Source organism: Anabrus simplex, chromosome 6 (genome assembly GCF_040414725.1).
Source record: "Anabrus simplex isolate iqAnaSimp1 chromosome 6, ASM4041472v1, whole genome shotgun sequence".
NCBI lineage: Eukaryota > Metazoa > Arthropoda > Insecta > Orthoptera > Tettigoniidae > Anabrus > Anabrus simplex.
Window position 1 is genome coordinate 76,210,226 of NC_090270.1, and position 20,119 is coordinate 76,230,344.

At 38.4% G+C, this 20,119-nt stretch overlaps 1 protein-coding gene across 1 annotated transcript in view; it reads left to right on the forward strand.

The window, feature by feature from the left end:
• Positions 1-19,045, forward strand: part of LOC136875501 (chromosome partition protein Smc) — a 97,315-nt gene extending 78,270 nt beyond the window's left edge. The window contains exon 9 of the mRNA XM_067149050.2: positions 18,887-19,045. Within this exon, the coding sequence (XP_067005151.1) occupies positions 18,887-18,934 (48 nt within the window). The 3' untranslated portion in view covers positions 18,935-19,045. The remainder of the gene's footprint in view (positions 1-18,886) is intronic.
• Positions 19,046-20,119: the final 1,074 nt, after the last annotated feature.

Here is a 20,119-nt window from a genome sequence, read left to right on the forward strand (position 1 = left end):
TTCCACCAAACACACAACATGATTTTCTGTGGATGGGCAGTATCCTTGGCACGGGGAGTTGCTTTTTTTGATGGGCTGAGCCACTCTTTCCTCTTCTTCATGTTGACATACAGGCACCATTTCTCGTCACCGGTGACAATGTTCGAAAGGAATGCTTCGTGCCTATCACAAGCCAACTGGTGCCGGGAAAGCAATGACGAACAGACGTTTACTCGTTGATTTTTGTTATTGTCACTTAGCACATGTGGTACCCATATACCCAACTTCTGTACCATACCCATCGAATGCAAATGGCATACAATAGTTGACTGATCACATTCAAAAACTTGCGCCATTTCCCGTGTTCTTTGGCAAGAATTCTCATGAAGCAACTCATTCAAGCGATTTTTGTCAAATTCTGAAGGTCTTCCAGAACGTGGATCATCAGACAAGTCAAACCGTCCTGCTCAAAAGCGGGAAAACCGTTTTTGTGCTGTTCTTTCAGCAATTGCTTTATTCTCATACACTTCACAAATTGTTCCTGCAGTTTCTGCTACACTGGATCCACGGTTAAACTCAAGGAGTAAAATGTGTCTGAAATGCTCACTTTTCTCAACTTGACATTCCATATCTGTTTGTCTGAAATATACACAAATATTACGTTCACAATCAAGAAAACCTGTGTTTCACAACACACAAACTCCAAACTCACTTAAAACATTGGAATAACAATAAGCAATCCCTTTACACCGCATTGTTGCCAACCCAAAAATAATACTGCTCGAACTTATGCATCGACCCAATATAACTGGTTAATTCCGCTGGCATGGGAGCTGGGTGTATGTGACGTCTTCATCATATTTTCATCCTCATCGCGTTGTGCAGGTCGCCTATGGGCGTCAAATCAAAAGACCTGCATCTGGCAAGCCGAACATGTCCTTGGACACTCCCGGCACTAAAAGCCATATGCCATTTCAATACCATTGTTAATTAAGATAAAGTTTCATTTGTGGTTGAGGTGATTATTATGTTAAGAGGAGGTACAACTGGGCAAGCATCCTCTATTAACACTAATCATGGGATATAAATCTTTTAAGTTTCTCAGTCTGTCAAATGCAATGCAAGATTGAAAATATTCAAATTAAGATAAGATAAAATCTGCCAGGCTTAGTAGCTCAGGCAGTAGAGCACTGGCCATCTGAGCGCGAATTCGATCCTGGCTTAGTCAAGTGATATTTGAATATGCTCAAATACATCAGCCTTGGGTCAGCAGATTTACTGGCATGTAAAAGAACTCCAAGATACGACCTAGAAAACATTCCAACAAGTTTTACAATATCACTTACAAATCATTTTGAAGCCTTAAACCTTCTCCACTGGGAACCAGATGAATTGTGGTGTGAAATTAAGGACTTCATCAAAGAAGAGTGCGACCATAATTTACCAAGGGTTACAGTGAAGAAGAAATCAAAATGAATGTCATATGGAACAATACAGATAGCTAAAATTCAGAAGAACAGAGAACTCAAGTCAATGTTGAACAGAGAAATGTTCAACTAGGTAAAGAAGAGTACTATAACAATATCTACTGATTTAGAATCGGAGAAAAAAAAGGCAATATGAGAAAGGTATTTCAGTATACATTCAGTTTGAAAAAAAAAAAAAAGTTTCAACCAAAGGTAGGAATGGTCAAAGAATGTCAATTGTCAGTTAATAAATGATGAATCAGGGATAAAACAGAAATGAAAAGAGTATAATAAGGACTTGTATAAACAAGATGTACATGATAATAGCACAGTGGAAGAAGTTAAATTTGATTTGGAACCTCTTATGTTGGAAGATGAAGTAAGATCTGTTCCTAAGTCATTAGCAAACCGAAGGACCTCTGGGATTGATGGAATTCCAGCTGAAATATGGCAAGCTACAGAAGAAGGTTTTGTCAAAGTTTTAACAGCATTATGCCAGCAGATTTGAAAAAATTGCAACACATGGCCCAATGACTGGAAGCAGCCCATATACATTCCTTTAAAAAAAAATAAAAAAATAAAAAAAAAATCTGTTAAACTGCACAAACAACCACACAATCATGTTAATATCACATGCTAGTAAGGTGGTGTTAAATATCATACAATAAAGATTAGAACCTTACATGGAGCATGAACTGTCCAAAACTCAAGCTGGTTTCAGGAGAGGCAGAGGAACCAGATATATCTTTAGTGATAGGTGTTGGATGGAAGACAGAGCAAAGAAATATCAGGAAGTGCTCTATGTGTGCTTTATTACCGATTATAAGAAACTCTTTGAGTATAAATCAAAGGAAGATGTGGGATAATCCTTAGATGGATGGGTATGCCTGTACAGGGTCTCTCATATAAACTCAGACTGTCCAGTGGCGTTTTTACTCCCCTAGGCGCGTGCATAGTTCTTGAACTTGCAAAGTGTGTGCTCGAGTTCAACCTAGCAGTCGTCAGTCTAAATCTCAGCTGTTAACATGGAGTGACAGTTATTTTCATATGTAAAAGTTATTTTAAGTATGAGTCGGCTCAGTGGGTATGCAATGCATTTGTTCAGCAATTTCCTGGTGAAGTGCCACCTTCATGAGCATAGATTCACATAATTATAAATAAATAAATTGTAAATGAATTTGAAACTATTGGCTAAGTGCGCACACACGAACAGTTTTAACATTGTTTAAAACCTGCTAATCCAGCCACAAGAGTGACATATTGCGAGTGGTATCTTGTATCATTGAATGATCGTTTATTTGACCCACGGCTTGTGTTCTTATCGGATGAGGCCTGGTTTCATCTTAATGGTTGTGTGAACAGTCATAACTCTTGCTTATGGTGTGCAGAAAATCCTAATGGTGTTTATGAAGTCCCTCATTATGAAAGGACGATCAGTGTTTGGTGTGCTGTTAGTGCAAGAGGAGTAATTGGGTCTACTTTTTTCAAGATGACAGTAAATGCAGTGTGTGATTTTTACTTGTGGGGTAAACTGAAAGAAAAAGTGTATCGAACAAATCTTCACACATTGGAGGAACTGAAAGAAAACATTACGAATGAAATCAGAAACAATAAAGTGGCAGAACTCATATCAGCCAAAATGTGGTTACCAGATACAAAGCCTACATAACCCAGGAAGGATGACACTTCCAGCAATTTTTATATGGTAAGATTTCATCTAAGATTGTATACATGCTTAAGGCGCACGACACAAGTTTGGCTGAGGCAACTGCCGTAGTGCAGAGTACAAACACAGTGTGCTTGGTCTGAACTTACAGTATATGAGATACTCTGTACATCTCATTGTCCTGATTCCTAATCTCTATCTGCACCAAGAAGCTACAGAACTGAGCATGGTGATACAGACTGGTTTTCAGTTGGTAAGGGGGGAAGGCAGGGGTGCATATTGTGCCCTTATCTGTTCAACTTACAGTATATACTGAGTATGGTACATCCTCATGAGAGAAGCTGGAATATATGAAACCTTTTGTGGCTTTAGGATTGGTGGTCTGAATATAAACAACCTACGTTACGCAGACGACACCACTTTGATAGCTGAAAGTAAGGATGACCTGGAGGCTCTTATACTGAAAGAGCAAAGTGAGAAGATGGGATTTCATCTAAATATTGGTCATACAAAGATTCGTACAAGTTCACCTTCAGCTATCAAGATACATGATGAAGTCATCAAAGTGGTAGATAATTTTTGTTTCCTGGGTTCAACCATAAATAATAATAGCTCTAGCAGTTCAGAGATCCGCTGACGATTTGCACTTGGCAGAGCAGCATTCCAAGACCTACATAAGATTTCAGGTCATCAGATGTAGGCCCATCTATGCATACTAAGGTCAGAATGGTTAAGGCATTACTATTTTCTATAGAAACATAAGGATATAAAAGCCAGACCATGAAAAAGCATGCTGGAAAGCATATTGATGCATCTGAGCTATGGTTTTAGAGAAGAATTTTGCATATACCCTGGACAGCATAAGCTGTAAGTTTCATTTTTGATTCATATTGACACCAATTACATATGATTTGGTTTAAATGATCCACCTATTCATTACAAACACATGTGAATAAAACTATATGATAGTATCAGTTATATCTTCATTTTAAAATTCATGGCTGCTAGCTGCTAGTCGCACGCAAACTTTCTCTTGCAAAAATTGTAAATCGCAGGTGACATAGTGCTGGAAGTGAGAAATACGTTATAAGATTCGTGCTGAAGTTAAACATGCTTGAAGTGATAAAGACGTTATTAGATTCATGCTGAAGTTAAGCGTGTGCAGTTAACTAAAGTAAACAGTCAGTGTTCTACCAGTAAGTTTTCATAATGGCTCCCAAGAAGCTTCCCCAAGCCAGTCCGCCTCATGGCGCCAGCATACAAGAGCTCGTCAGGCAGGCCGTAGCCGAACAGTTACAGCCCCTAATGTCACAGCTCCAGGAACTAAGAGCGGAGTACAAGGAAACTGTCAAACTATTACAAGACCAGCTTCAGGCAAAGGACAGGGAACTTGTGAAAATCAAAAGTGAATTTTAAAACAAGCAAGATGAACTAGAGCAATATCAGCGGCGTCAATGTATCCGTATTTTCGGCATTCCGGAAAAGGAAGGGGAAGATTCTGATGTCATCGCATCGCAAGGGATCTTGGTGTCGACCTTGACCTTCGGGACATTGACAGGAGCCATTGTGTTGGAAGATGACTGGGCGCGAAGCCACGACCTCTAATAGTGAAATTAGTTTTCTACCAGAACTGGAGTGAAATCTTCCACAAGAAAAGAGGACTCAAGGGAACGGCGGACACAATAAGAGAAGATCTGACTGCAACAAGGCTCGCAGTCCTTAAGGAGGCAATTTCGAGGTTTGGAGTACGCCAGGTATGGAGCATTGATGGAGTGATTAACATAAAAATTGGATCAAATAAGTATAAAGTGTGCACTATGGAACAGTTAAATGAACTAAAGTGATATGCGGGAGAAAGGGTCACAACATTTTTGTAACTTTCTATTGTAGTTTAAGTTTAGAGTTATCCTTGTAGTATATAATAATTTTACGTTAACTCTCTATTAGAACGTAATTAGTAATATAGTTTACTTCTGCTTGCCGTAGTGATAGATTGGTGTTAGTAGCAGTAGACTGGGTACAGTGCCTTATTTTTATCGTATTTATTTCCATGTACATTATTGCTATTTTGCCATTATCGTACTGATTGCTGTAAATTGTTAGTTACATTCCCATTATTGTCAAAATCATCTCCAATATACGACAACTGAGAACATCGTCAGTTACATAAAATATAGATTGAAAGTGGAAAAACTAGAGTCGACTGCGCTTAGCCCCTCTGATAACGACCTTGAGACAAGCGAACAGGCTCCCCTCTTCCTTACAAACATTCCTCGCAAACTTTCACTTACACCACCCTCCCTCAATGTCCCGAGAAACAGTTGTGCAGGCAACACACACCTATTGTCGTCTGAGCTCTCTTGCCATTCCCAGTCGACAAGGGACATTATTAACCACGAGCTTTCTCCTTACAGAAATGCTTTAAAGGTATGCCATATAAACGCTCAAAGCCTCCTTGCTGAGACGCGAATGGACGAAATTAAAGCTCTATTTATGCCTCCCAGTTTCCACGCAATATTAATATCCGAATCTTGGTTAAAACCACACCACGCAATAGAAAGACTGCAGCTGGCGGGTTATACATTGCTTAGATCCGACAGATTAAATAAGCCCTCCGGGGGTACCGCTGCATATGTTATGACCAGTCTACGTCCTAAAATAATCTGTAGGTCTCCAGGTCCGTACGAGCGAAAACCTGAGTTCATGTTCCTGGAAATAATTGTGAGTGAAGTAAAATGTCTCCTGGGTGTAGTATATAAGCCACCAAATGCGGGCTTTTTATGCAATCTAGAAACTCAAATACAAGATTTAGTCACTGATTATTCAAATATAATTATTATGGGCGATTTCAACATAAACCTTCTTGAGCCTAACTCTCCTCAGACTACCCAACTTTTAACTTCTTTTAAAGCTTGCAACTTAACGTTTCTCCCTCTCATTGCCACACATCACACAGACACATCACACACCTTAATTGATCTCATTGCCACAAACCAACCTGAATTCGTTCTTCACCACGGTCAAATTAGTGTCCCAGGTATATCGCGACATGATGCTATATTTCTGGCTTATTCTATTAAAAGTCCCAAGTTCAAGCCGAAAATAATTTCATATCGAGATCTACGACGAATTGATAAGAATAAACTTTTACAAGACGCAGTTGCAGTGCCATGGCATGACATATTTAATCTTTAAAACATAAAATAATGACAAAGTGGCATGTTTCAATCAGCATATGACTGAGCAGTATGATAGACATGCCCCTGAGAAGACGGCTCGAGTTTCGCGGAAGCCAGCTCCCTGGCTCTCAGATGAGATTAGAGCACTAATGGCTGACCGTGATGCTGCTTACAGACGAGTCAGAAAACATTGCACTCCCGACAATCTATTCTAGACTGAGAAATGCGACAACCCAACAGATTAGAAACGCAAAATTACAACACGCTCATAGCTTAATTCAACTAAATGTTTCAACAGCTGTGTTGTGGAAATCCATAAAGAGCTTTGGCATTACCAAAGGACGAGACAATGACGAAATAAATATACCCTTGGAAAAATTGAACGATCATTTTTCATCCAACTGCACATTAAATGTAGCCTTGAAACAGGAAGCTCTTGACGGGAATTATGCAAAGTCACAAACAGATAGAGAAAACTTCTACTTCCGTCCAGCAACCCACTCACAAGTCAGGTTTGCTATAAATCGGATAACATCAACGGTGAAAGGAAATGACAATATAGGAATAGAGATGATAAAAATTATTCTGGATGTGATATTACCTGCACTAGTTAACATAATTAACTCTTCCCTTGTAGACAGCACATTTCCTGAAGCATGGAAAGTGGGCATTATACGTCCTCTAAAAAGAGTAGCTTCACCTTCTGAACCATCTGAGTATAGAGCCATCTGCATACTTCCTGCTTTATCCAAAGCGCTAGAGTTCATCACTCATAGGCAAATAACAGACTACATGACGGCTTACAACTTACTTGACCCACTACAATCTGGTTTTCGTCAGGCACACAGTACTACAACGGCACTACTGAAAGTCACAGAAGACATTTGAGATGCAATGGACAACAAAGAAGTGACAGTTTTAATACTACTAGACTTGAGCAAAGCTCTTGACTCTGTTGACATTGACATTTTGCTCTCAAAATTGTATTCCCTCCATTTCTCGGACAGTGCCCTCCTTTGCGTGCATTCCTACCTGCATGGCCGTCGGCAGTGTGTTACAGATAGGTTAAACAAATCAACTTGGCGGTCCGTGCAGTGTGGTGTGCCCCAAGGGTCAGTGTTAGGACCCCTTCTCTTTTCTATTTACATTAATGATGTCTCCCAAACCCTAACGCATTGCAAATACCATATTTACGCTGAAGATGTACAAATGTACCTCCATACATCTCCAGATCGAATATTTTTGGTCATAGACAAAATCAATCAGGATCTGACATCATTCTCTTCTTGGTCTTTGAGATGTGGTCTTATGTTAAGCCCAGCAAAAACGCAAGCCATCATCCTTGGATACCCAAAACTACTTGCGAAGGTCAATCGACCAGAGATTGCATCTATAAGGTTGTGTAATACTAATATACCATTCACGTTACCGGTAAAAGTCCTACGCGTTACTTTCGATGATGACATGTCATGGAAAATGCATATTACGAACATCACTCAGAAAACAGTCTCTGCATTGCACATGCTGCAAATACTTATTTCCTGAAAAACTAAAAAAAATGTTGGTAGAAGCTCTGGTTTTCCCTCATTTCGACTATTGTGACGTGATTTATAGAGATGCTGGGTGCAAGTTATTGAGCAGATTACAACGTGGTCAAAATGCATGTGTAAGATACGTCTATAACCTACGGTACTATGACCATGTAACTCCTTCATATAACCACCTATCTTGGCCCCGACTAGAAATCCGTCGCAATGTTCATACCCTATGCCTTTTTCATAATATCCTTCATTCTTCACAGCCATTTTACCTTACTTCATATTTCAAATACCTATCTTCTTATCACAATCTTAACACCAGATCTATTAATAATTCCATCCTTGCTTTACCTACCCATAGATCTGCCATCTACGATAAATCATTCACGGCAATTGCCTGCCGGGAGTGGAACCTCCTTCCCGAAAGTATCAGAGGGTTAAGCGCTATTCGCACTTTCAAGGAAGCTCTTTGGAGACATTTTATGCATCAGTAAGGTTCATCTTTAAACTTGATGCTGCTACTTATTACCATTCTATTGTCACGGATGTTCTGGTAGAAGATTAGTCTAAAATTCTTACCCGATCTGTTTTTCAATTTTTACTAAATTTTATGCACTACCTCTTTTTACACGTAGGATATTAGTTTTAAGAATTTATCCTTTTATTATACCTAATTTATTTCATCTTCATTTAACCTTATCACTTATCATTCTCATATTACTATTAATTTAATTAGTATTAAATATATTACTGTAAAGTGATACAATGTAATATATGTATATTTCAGCGCCTGGTTAGATGGAAGAGAAGGCCTGAAGGCCTTAATCTTGCCAGGTAAAATAAAACATTACATTACATTACATTACATTACATCTTGGTACTAGTTTCGACCTCTTTTGGTCATCAGCCGTCAAAATCTTTGGTACACAAAAACATTAAATACCTAAATCCGTCTAAAAATATAAATACACATAAAAACACTTTAAGAACACTCCAAAAATGTCTGTGTAGTGATCTTGACAGTGATGATCAGATTGACATTTGCCAACTGTAACAGTCCTGATTTAACATCGGTGCATATAACACCAGTCCTTGAATGAAGCTTGTAACTTGTGATATTCATTAAAACTGAGGTGTGTGACCATGAATGAGGGGGGAGGACATCTGTAAAATAGTTCCTTACAGACCAATAAAGCTGCTGAGGCAGGTTGTCAATAGATCTTGTATTTGAAACCAGAAACAATATCTGGAAAAGAGCCCCATTAACTGATTAATGAATGAGAGCAAAGAAAGAACTGCGTTCTCGCCAGTAACATCACTGGTTTTCAATGGAATGTACTTATAGTTTGACTGTTTGTTTTTTGTTAGTACTGGGAAATTGTTTATGGAAAAACAATTTTGGAATGTCTTATTGTGCATCAGTGAATTAATAATTTTTTTTTTTTTGCTATTGGCTTTATGTCGCACTGACACTGATAGGTCTTATGGCGATGATGCATCAGTGAATTAATGAAAGCTTAAGTTTTAACGAAATATGAAACATTGTGCTTTATCGATATATGGACTTAATTTAGCAGAGTGAATAGTGAATAATCACCCATTCTTAATCAATAAAATTTACCAAAAACAATTTTTATACACTTAATAAAAGTAATTTGATAGAACCAGATGGTGTTCTTTCAGGAACAAAACAAGCCATTGTGTTATTAATTAAATGTTTTCTTTTCCAGGTAGTTGCTAATATTTTCCTAATCTTGCATTATCTTCAACAAACTGGAAAACTTAAAGATTATATGTTAACTAAGTAGAAACTGAAAAGAAAATGGCTTCCACTTCAACAAATTAATCAGAGGGGGAAAAATGGAAGAGGTCCATCACTTCAAAAAGTGAAGGTATCATTAATAGAAAGGAAAGGGCCATGAAGATGTGACAATGAAAGACTTCTATGCCTTGCAAACCTAACACCATCGGGGCCAGAAGAAAGCAAGAGTTCACCAAGGGAGGTTGGATAGGAAGGATGAAAGTGAGGAGCCATGAAACTCTGCCTGGACTTCAGACGTCACCATCTTAAGTCGCTCCTTCAAAACCACTGCTTCTTGCCAAATATTGGGTGGAGTAATGTCGGCTAGATGGTAAAGTCTGTCACGAGAAGTTGGTTTCAAACACCCAATTTTCATACTATATGCCTCATTTAGTCCAACATCAACATGTTTGAAATGCGGCAAATTGTATCACACAGGGCTTGCGTATTTTCCAGCTGAAAAGCAAACCAATAAGACCATAGTCATAACGGTTTTCTGTATGGTCCCTTAAATTGTTCCAGTTATTTTGCATAAGATATTATTCCTGGCAAACACTTTCTGTTTTGTATTGACCAAGCTCAGTAGCTGCAGTCGGTTGGCCAGTATCCAGTATTCGAGAGACAGTAGGTTCGAACCCCACTGAAGATGGGTTTCCATGGTTTCCCATTTTCACACTAAGCAAATGCTGGGGCTGTACCTTAAATAAGGCCACGGCCGCTTCCTTCCCACTCCTAGCCCTTCCCTATCCCATCGTCGCCATAAGACCTATCTGTGTCGGTGCGACGTAAAGCAACTAGCAACAACAACAAAAAAATGTTTTGTATTGAAGCAGTGTTGCTTGAAAGATAGCGTCCTTCCAGAGTGACACCTAGGTATTTTGGGTCTGCAATGTGTCTGCTGAACTCATCTCCACGAGACCTGAAGCTTCCTCTGTGCCTGTTTGTCCCTGAGGTAGAAGTAGCAAACCTAAGTTTTACTGGTATTTGGTTTGAGATGGCTCTCTTGATACTATAGTTCAAGGTCCCAAGGTGCCTGAGTTTTATTCAGTCTGTTCAAGAGAGTTACCTTGAACTCAGGGTGCAAGATTGGTCATTGGTATAGATGTTAAAGAGCACAGGAGCCATAACTCATGTAATCATTGTTTAACCTGCCCTAAGTTTATTTTTCATGAGTTCCAGATTTTGAAACATCAACTTCTACAGCTGAATCAAAATATTTGAATTTAAATTTAAGGTAGAACAACAAAATATTGACTCACTTTCTGAATGTTATGGTTGCAGAACATTTTCCATTTCAAAGCAAAACCATAAATATTTTTGAGGAACATTCAGTTGGATTTGGATTATTCATGTGGTCAAACTGAGTTCATCAGTTACCTTTCATCTTAATCTTCCAAACACATTGCAAGTCATAAGCTGCAATTTGAAATAGTTGTCTATAGTTTTCTTCTTAGGGATAGAATGTTTAATGCCATTTCCTTGACTATATCAAATCTTTGATTTATTGCAATCTCTGGATTTGTATTTCTCACAAAATCTCTAGCTACATTTTCTGTATAGTCTATTTACTGGTTGTACATATTTCTGTGACTGCCAAAGGAGTTATACTCGTGACAATCATTTGTCTGTATGATATTGGCATTTTGGGAATCGTTGTGGCTTCCTGACAAAGTGCCTAGCAAACTTAAAGTGGTCAAGGAGGTTGGGAAGATCACTGATTTAATGGACAAAGTGACAAGATTTCCAGTTCCTTATTAAAGAAAAAGAGTTCTGGTTCTTCAAGAAATGAAGATATTGGTGAAAGGAAACTTAGGGCTATAAAGGTTGAAAAATTTAAAAACTCCCCATGCTTTACAAGCAACCAGGTTAAAAAAAAAAAGAAGAAAGAAATTTATCATAGGAGATTGGATAGGAATGATAAAGAAGAGAAAATTAGCATATTTGGGGTCCTGTGATTACCACACATATCTCCAAGTAGTTAACTCTAGCAGTAAAGTGATTGGAGAAGAGGGAGAGAGTACAGTGGTTCTCTCTTTAGACATCGTGGAAGGAGACAATCTTATTTAGATAGAGGGTAGTTGAAGGAAGATCAATATACAATAACACATTCAATCAGTTCATATCAAGGTAGATATTAGCAGTATTGATTTACTAAGATTGTTTCCTTGCACTGGAAAGAACAATAAAGTTATTTTTATTCTGTTCTTTTTCCTAGATATGGCTGAGCATTCATCATATATTTCATTCCAGTGCCACAGTGCCCAACTTTCCCCAACTTCAATTTTTAAATGTTTGCTCAACTCAGGAATTGTTTATGAGGATAAGACTCAGAGACTGGAGGAACCTGTAAGCTATGCCCAACTGATCTACTTTAGCATCCTTATAGAAACTAGAAAGACTGATCCTAAAGGCAACCAGTATTTGTAGCTGAGTTTTGTATGGGAAACATATTATGATAACAGTAATTCTTAGGCTGAGATTGTCAAACACTGTTCTCATTCTCGTGGTATTTATAAAATCATTTTTAAGAATATTGAATCAACTTTTAGGTACTAATTACCACCTTAAGATAGCTATATCATTGTTACAATTAACATGTCTAATGTTCTACTTTGACAATTATATTGTACTGTTTTCAAATATTGATTCTTTATTCTTTCTCCAGATCTACATAATATGTATATGATCCATTAATGTGGAGAAAAAATAACAAGTCTTACCTAAACCAGCTCACAAAAAGAAAAGGAAAAGAATGCCACCAGATAGACAGACACATGAACAAAACCATAAATAATAATAATAATAATAATAATAATAATAATATTAATAATAATAATAATAATAATAATAATAATAATAATAATAATAATAATAATAATAATAATAATAATAATAATAATAATGGCAATGAGGCAGGATAATCACTGTCGCCTGCCCGAGATCAACCCTTATTGGTGGTCTGGTGGCCATGGCAAAAGGCAGTATGGCAGTATAATAATAAGAAACTAAAACAATAACATATTGCTGTGTAGAGTACAATAGTGTCAGCAGACGGCATCTGTAACTTAAACAAACAGCATATCACTTCCGGCCTGGTTCGCAACTCAGCGCAATACTTTCTGAACACTGACCTCTCTGTTGTTCTACTTAAGTTGCAAACCCAGCTTTCGTGTTACATCCACTGACATGCTGGTGTGCAATTATTCTCCTTACGTTTCATTACTATTATCCGCTGTTAAACTCCATTATCTCGCTACACTTATTTTCTTTTACAATTTCAGGCAACTCTCGACATTAAATGAGCCCATCTCACTTGCCATTCCATACTTTACCAGCCAAAAATCACTATCTCCCTATTCATCTGCCAGCCTTGACTCATCACATATATTTTACATCCACTCAACTACTTTACACCATCCAACTCCACACATTAACTTAATCACGAAACCTCATGATTATTTACTAAGCCACCACAACTTTGAATCGCACTCATCCTGCCACCTACTTGTATTCACCAACCAAAGTATCTCAACTATATCCACACAAGCCTCTCACCATATTAACTTATACCACTACATTTTACCATCTCACTATATTAAATACACATTTCACCACCTACTAATTTAACTACTTAATCGCTCGTCTCAGTTACAAGTAACACACACCCTCCACTATTCTCATATGCTTAACCAATTTATTTACTGCTGTTGCTTTATTTTTTTTTTTTTACTTGTCATTACGCCTACGTCCAATTTACTCATCTTATCCCACATTTCTTTTAAGCTCAAGCTTCTCCCTTTCATCAAGGCACCTCGTGTTTCTGCTTTCTCCCTCCAAGCCATACTTTCACTTCATTTATGTGCCCTTATCACCCATCTTGTGCTCCTCCCCCGCCCATTCACTCCATGTATCTTCTTTTCTCCTCTCGCACTGATCTCCTTAAATATTGCCCTGGTCTCCCTCCTCATCTCAGTTGCTGCTTCCCTGGCTCCTTCTATGATCGATTCGAAGACAGCATGCGCAACCTCCTGCTGTCCTGTTACTTTCTTCTTGCTGCAAGCTCTGTTCCAATGCCCTATTTTCCTTGGTTTTTTCTTTATCCCCATGCCCGTCTTCACCAACTTTACTGTCTCTAATTAGTCTTTCTTCCACTTTCTTCCCCATTACCACATCGTTCTTCATATTCTCCTCCATTTCAGATAATTTCGTTACTGTCCAAAATCTGGTCCATTGTCCACCACTAATAATTGACCCTTAATGTAGGCTCTTAACCCTTGCAATCTAGCCCTGACCAAATGTTTTTTCAGCGTGTTTATATTCTTAATCCCTTCTCTTCCCATGTCTCTTTTAATCCAAAATTTTGCCCTCTGTATATTCTCCACACCTCTTATCACTATTTCCGCCATCAGGGTGGAAAACAACTTCACTTTTATCGACCTATTACCCCGTGCTTTACCTATCCTTTCCACATCGTCAATATCAGCTTCACTAAAGTTAATTTTCATCATTTTTTGGATGACTTCCACAACTTTGTAGATAGTCAGCACTTTGTCCTCTCCTTTTTCTTCCGGTACTCCATATATAAATAAGCATTTCTTCCTGCATTCTAGGCTACTGTCTTCTATTTCTGCCTTCAGCTTCACCATCTCTTCCTCCAACTCCCTTATTTTCACCTTGAGTGGTATAATTTCTCTCTCATTGGTTTCCACTTTGGTCATTGTTTCATCTGTTTTACCCTGTATCCAACGCCTCATATTTTCAAATTCTTTCACTTGTTCCTTCATCATATTTTTAATCTGCTCAAATGGGCATACTTCTTCCACAACTTCTTTAACCACTCTTCTTATGACCTCCACGTCTTCCCAGCTCATGTTGCCACTGGAAGTCGGGCCGAGGTTTACTTCCACACCCCCTATAACTAGCAGTACCATAATCACCGCTGCCACCAGTATCATCTCACCCATCATTCTTGTTTCCACTTTACCTCCTTCACTCCTGGCTGTTTCCTTCTTCCATCTCTCCTGCCATCTTCCAATAACTACCCAATATTGATCCACACCAATCATCTTCCTCTTCCCTCCCGTCTTTCTTTTTCCACTCGCCGCTCACACTCCACTCCCACTCTACCGGCACACTCAACTCAGCACGTCTGCGTCCGACCGTCGACTAGGTTAGACTGGTTGTACTGTTTTATACTGTACCTACAGTAGCATTGCAAACTAATCCAAACAAGATACAGAAAAATGTTATCATAATATAGTCGCAAAAACTACTGAAAATCAGTTCAGCAATTACTGAAAATCATACCTGAATACAGAACAACAGCAACACATTTTAGCATGGATTTCACCAATTTTGTGCAATTTCTTCATCATGAAACCACATCCTGATAAGTGAACATATCCTCACTTTCAATGATCTATCCAGTTTCACCATTCTCTTTTTACACTTGGTTTATACACTTTTGATGGGTTGATATCAGGTGAGTTGCTGGGTCAAGGGAGATCTTGAATGTATTTGTTTTCAAAGAATTTGTTCATCTTTTTGGATGTGTGACACAGTGCAAGATCTTATTGAAAAACACTACCACCATCTGGAGATAATTTTTGTGACTCTGACACTACCCTCCTTTGATGGATTTCTATGTACTGGTCACTGTTCATCATACTCTTGCCATCGACTAGAACATAACTCTTAGAGTTGTTTAGATACTTATTGAATATGGGCCAGTGACATTTTCTCTGATGTTTCTTTATGCACATAAAGAACGTGCTGACCACAAACTTCGAAATGGCTTTCATCTGAAAATATGAATTTCTTCCAATCGTCCACAGTCAAGTCTGTATGGAGTTTAGCCCATATCAATTGCCTTTTTGCGCATTACAACTGTCAGAAGCTGCTGCTTTGTTGTTCTGCACACACTTTTTCCTACTTCCAACAGTCTGCAGTGAACTGTTGTAACGTGAACATTTCACTTAGTCTGACTTACAGTATATCTTTGTTTAGGTCAACAGCTGAGAACTAGGGGCTTATTTTACTCCTCCTAATGACTGAAATAGAAGGCAGAAGATCATGTGGAAGGACAGCAAGCAGGTGGCTAGATAAGGCTAGGAAGATAACTGGCCTTCCTCTTCAGAATGTCCTAAGAAAAGCTGAAGATCGAGGTCGATGGCGACACTTTGTGAAGCATGTAACTCTCCAGAGACAAAACTACGGATCATGACACTCACTAATGAGTAATACAACTGATGATGATGAATGACTAAAGTCTTATTCTGCTATAATTTTGTGCTTCTGATGATAGTTTTCTTCCTTCACTGATAAAAGATCATGTCTCGGTATTGCTTTAAAATTGAATGCACCACACCCATACCAAGACCATATTGTGAAGAAATTTGTTTTTTTGCTATAGAGGTATTCTCAGATGTCACACTTCTCAAATGCTTCCATAAGATGGTATCCATGATCAATTTTCAGCATAGTAACACAACATAATACTAAAAATGTATACAGCCTTACTCGGAGACATTCAACTAATGACTGTGTTAAGAAAACATCCAATTATGTTCAGGCAAGTGAAAGGGGCCCAGAGTCTCTCTAACTTCAGAGCGTGGGTTGGCAGCCACAGGGCCCTAGCTGAGTCCTGGCATTTCTTACACTTATTTGTACCAGGCTCCTCACTTTCATCTATCCTATCCACCTCCCGTGATCAACTGTTGTTCTTTTCTGATAATGACAGTATTAGTTTAACAAGGCCTGGGGAGTTTTTCTTTTTCATGCCCTTCACGATCCTTGTCTTCCTTCCTTCCATTTTTTCCCTGTGATTAGTGTTAACTGAGGATGGTCGCCCAGTTGTACTTCCTCTTAACCCCTCAGCGTCGCAGCCATTTAAATAGCTTCCTACCCCGCGGCCGGATGAGATTTCAACTACGTGCGACTGAAATACATCGATTCACTTAAAGCGATACTACAAGTATAAGAGTAGCCCGATTTTCACGAAATTTGGAATTCCTTATGACAGAACTATGTACATGCAGATAATTACATAATTGTTTCACATTTCCTTAGTAATTTAGTTCCGTGTGATAGAGTTCGAAGCACTCTCTGAGACAGGGGCTCAAGTCACACTCCTGGCAGCAGTACACTGACGTCTTCTTTTCGCCGTGTTTTGAACACAGGATACAATGTCTCTGAGGTTTGGATTTTCAACTCTTGGGTGCTAATTTCCTGATAAAATGTCTTTCCTCCAACCTTGGAACTGTATTATCTGATGCGCGCCGGCCTTGAATATTTCGTTCCCCTCCCTCCCGAGCGTATTTTGTAAACAAACCTTTCACCAGCTGAACCCGATAAGGTAACTGCTCAATATTTGTCTCTGTGACCTGTGTGAGTATTATTAGGGAATTTAGCAATCAGAATTCACCGCTGAAAACTTCTCTTTGACTTGTATAATTATCTATAGTCTCTTACACGAAATTTCCAAGTACTGTTTCCTCCTCATCGTCACTCTCATCATTTTCCACTGCTACATCATCTATTTCATTATCACTGCTGCTTATACTGTCACTACTACTTCCGACTAAACTTTCATCTGAATTATACAATATTTCAAGCACGTTACTGTCAGTCATACCACGGCTGAGCGTGGCGCGTCACACGGACTGGTGAAGCTGCAGCGAGACCGAAAGCAACAGGACGAAACTGAATGAGGGGAATAACATTTATGACGAAACAAACCAACTCGATACATATTTCAAATAAAAGGTCGAGATAACGTCCTTCAAACGAGATATATACCATGAACAATTGGTTCTCATATCATATGACAGAAAGCAGCACTAACTGATGCCTACACAGAGCGCTCGTGGAGAGTTACGAAAATATTACAAGCTGAGAAATAAAGACAAATATAATAAATAAACCGTACTTCCAATGTACAAATGGAGCAAAGAACATCACACGAAAAGACAAACTTCTCAGATCATCATTTCTTTATTTTATTCTGTGGGAAAGAATGAAGCTAACAGACTTTACAAAAAGCAAGAGATTAGTGCTCAGACTTATTTGACAAATAATTATCCTTGCAAAAACAACTACATTTTAACGATTTTTCAATTCTTATTTACAACACTGATAAACCCGAAAATGTCTTCTTGGAAACAAAACAATTTGCATATCAGTAACTCCAAAACTCTTCGCGCTATAGCCGTAAATGTGAAACCATGTATGGGTCTATACCACGTATAGAGGTCGGCGGCTACGGAAGAAAACAGGGTCTATACCATGTATAGAGGTCGGCGCTGAGGGGTTAAAACAGTAACCACCACCACTACCACCATCATCATAATGCCATCATACACCTACAATGGAATTCCTTTGAAAGCAGGAATGCACGATTCTGCCAACACTGTTGTACATTTTTTTTTTTTTTTTTTTTTTAAGGTAATAGACAGAATTTTCCACACTATAATATTACAATTTTGTACCCTAAAAAAAAATGTTGTCATGATTGGAAGTAAAGAATGGAACTTGTTCTGGCTGTTATTGAGACTTCTTCAGCTGTAAAAAGTTACATAATGCATAATAATACATAATCACAATTCCTTAAACAAGTGGCCTTATAAAAACATTTTAATTAACTTTAAATGGCTGATAATAGCAAGTATTCTTAATTTCAATATAAATGGTCTGTTATTGCCATTAAAAGTTCATAAATTAACATTTTCTTGATGATCAGTTGAAAGGATGCTGCAGAATTGACTAGAATGTATTAGATGTTGTGGTTGAAGAATGGATTTGTTCAAACGTCAAATACCATGAAGAATTGAGCATCTGTGATGAACATATTTTCTACAAAGAAAATTCTGTACAACAATTTTGTTAGTCAAGACAGAACAGTTATGGAGTTAATAATAATAATATTATTGGCTTTACGTTCCACTAACTACTTTTACAGTTTTTGGAGATGCAGAGGTACCAGAATTTAGTCCAGCAGGAGTTCTTTTACATGCCAGTAAATCTCCTGACATGAGGCTGACCACTGGACTGAGCCAGAATTTAGCCTACCACGTTGGTGTCAGAAGACCAGTACCTCAACTGTCTGAGCCACTCAGCCCGGCAGTTATGAAGTTCATTACTTATCTGTCAACATTAGTTATAAAAACTCTTGGAAATGACTGTGTTTGGATTAATTTGCTTGCTACTGCATATATGTTCTTAATTTTCCAAATCAGTAATATGTTGTTTCTTTTCTGCAGAGGATAACTGAGTTAGAGAATGAACTTCGTGTACTCAAGAAAAAATGAAGCAATTGGAAGTTGACGACATTTGTGTGTTGTGTATGTTTATTGCCATTGAGTCCTTTGTGAATGAAATGTATGAGTCATGTTATGACAAAGGTTAAGTTGTACATAATAAATGGTCTCCTTAATGTAGAATAAAACATTTCTTTCTGTTTTTTAAAAATAAAATGTGTATAAACAATCACATCCCGTAAGTTCATGTGATTTAGAACTGATAACAAGCTATTTAATGAGAGAAAAAGATAAAACATTTCTTACCTGAACCAATGGAAATACTGTATCACAAGCTCCAAAAATGATTAGTAAACCCTATTCTGTACTAGTGCTGGGTTCAATGTACTGGAAGTCAACATTGTACAATTTGCTTTGCGTCGGACTGACACAGATACATCTTATGGCGATGATGGGATAGGGAAGGGCCAGGAGTGATAAGAAAGCAGCCAAGGTCTTAATTAAGGTACAACCCAGCATTTTCCTTGTTTGAAAACGGGAAACCATGGAAACTATCTTCAGGGCTGCTGATAGTGGGGTTTAAACCCACTATCTCCCAAATGCAAGCTCACAGCTGCGTGCCCCCTAACTGCATGGCCAACTCTCTTAGTGTAAGTCAACTTAACACGCAAGGTTATAATTATATGTGGGGAGAGATGCAGTAGGTACACAATGTTATGTTCAAAATTGTCCAACAGATACAATAAACTAGCTGTTAAGAAATGAAAATGCTGTATTAGAATCGTCAAAAAAGTATTGGCACAGCAGAGACCTTGTACTGTTCAGTCATGCAAACAGCATGCAACAGAAGGTCAGATGCCTGTATTGTGACTATGGAGAGAGTACTAAAGAATGTGCTACATAGGGTTAATACAATGTAAAATTCTTCTTCTTCATCGTCTTATCCTGCTTCAAGTGGGGTCGATGTTTCTGGCAAGTCTTTTTCACTTTATCCTATCCCACACATCATCTTTCCCTAATTTCTTCTCCTTCAGATCATCTTCTACATTGTCTGTCCACCTCCTTCTTCTCCCCCTATTTCTAGTTCCTTTTTTTGCTAGTGGCTTTACGTCACACTGACACAGATAGGTCTTACAGCGACGATGGGATAGGAAAAGCCTAGGAGTTGGAAGGAAGCGGCCGTGGCCTTAATTAAGGTACAGCCCCAGCATTTGCCTGGTGTGAAAATGGAAAACC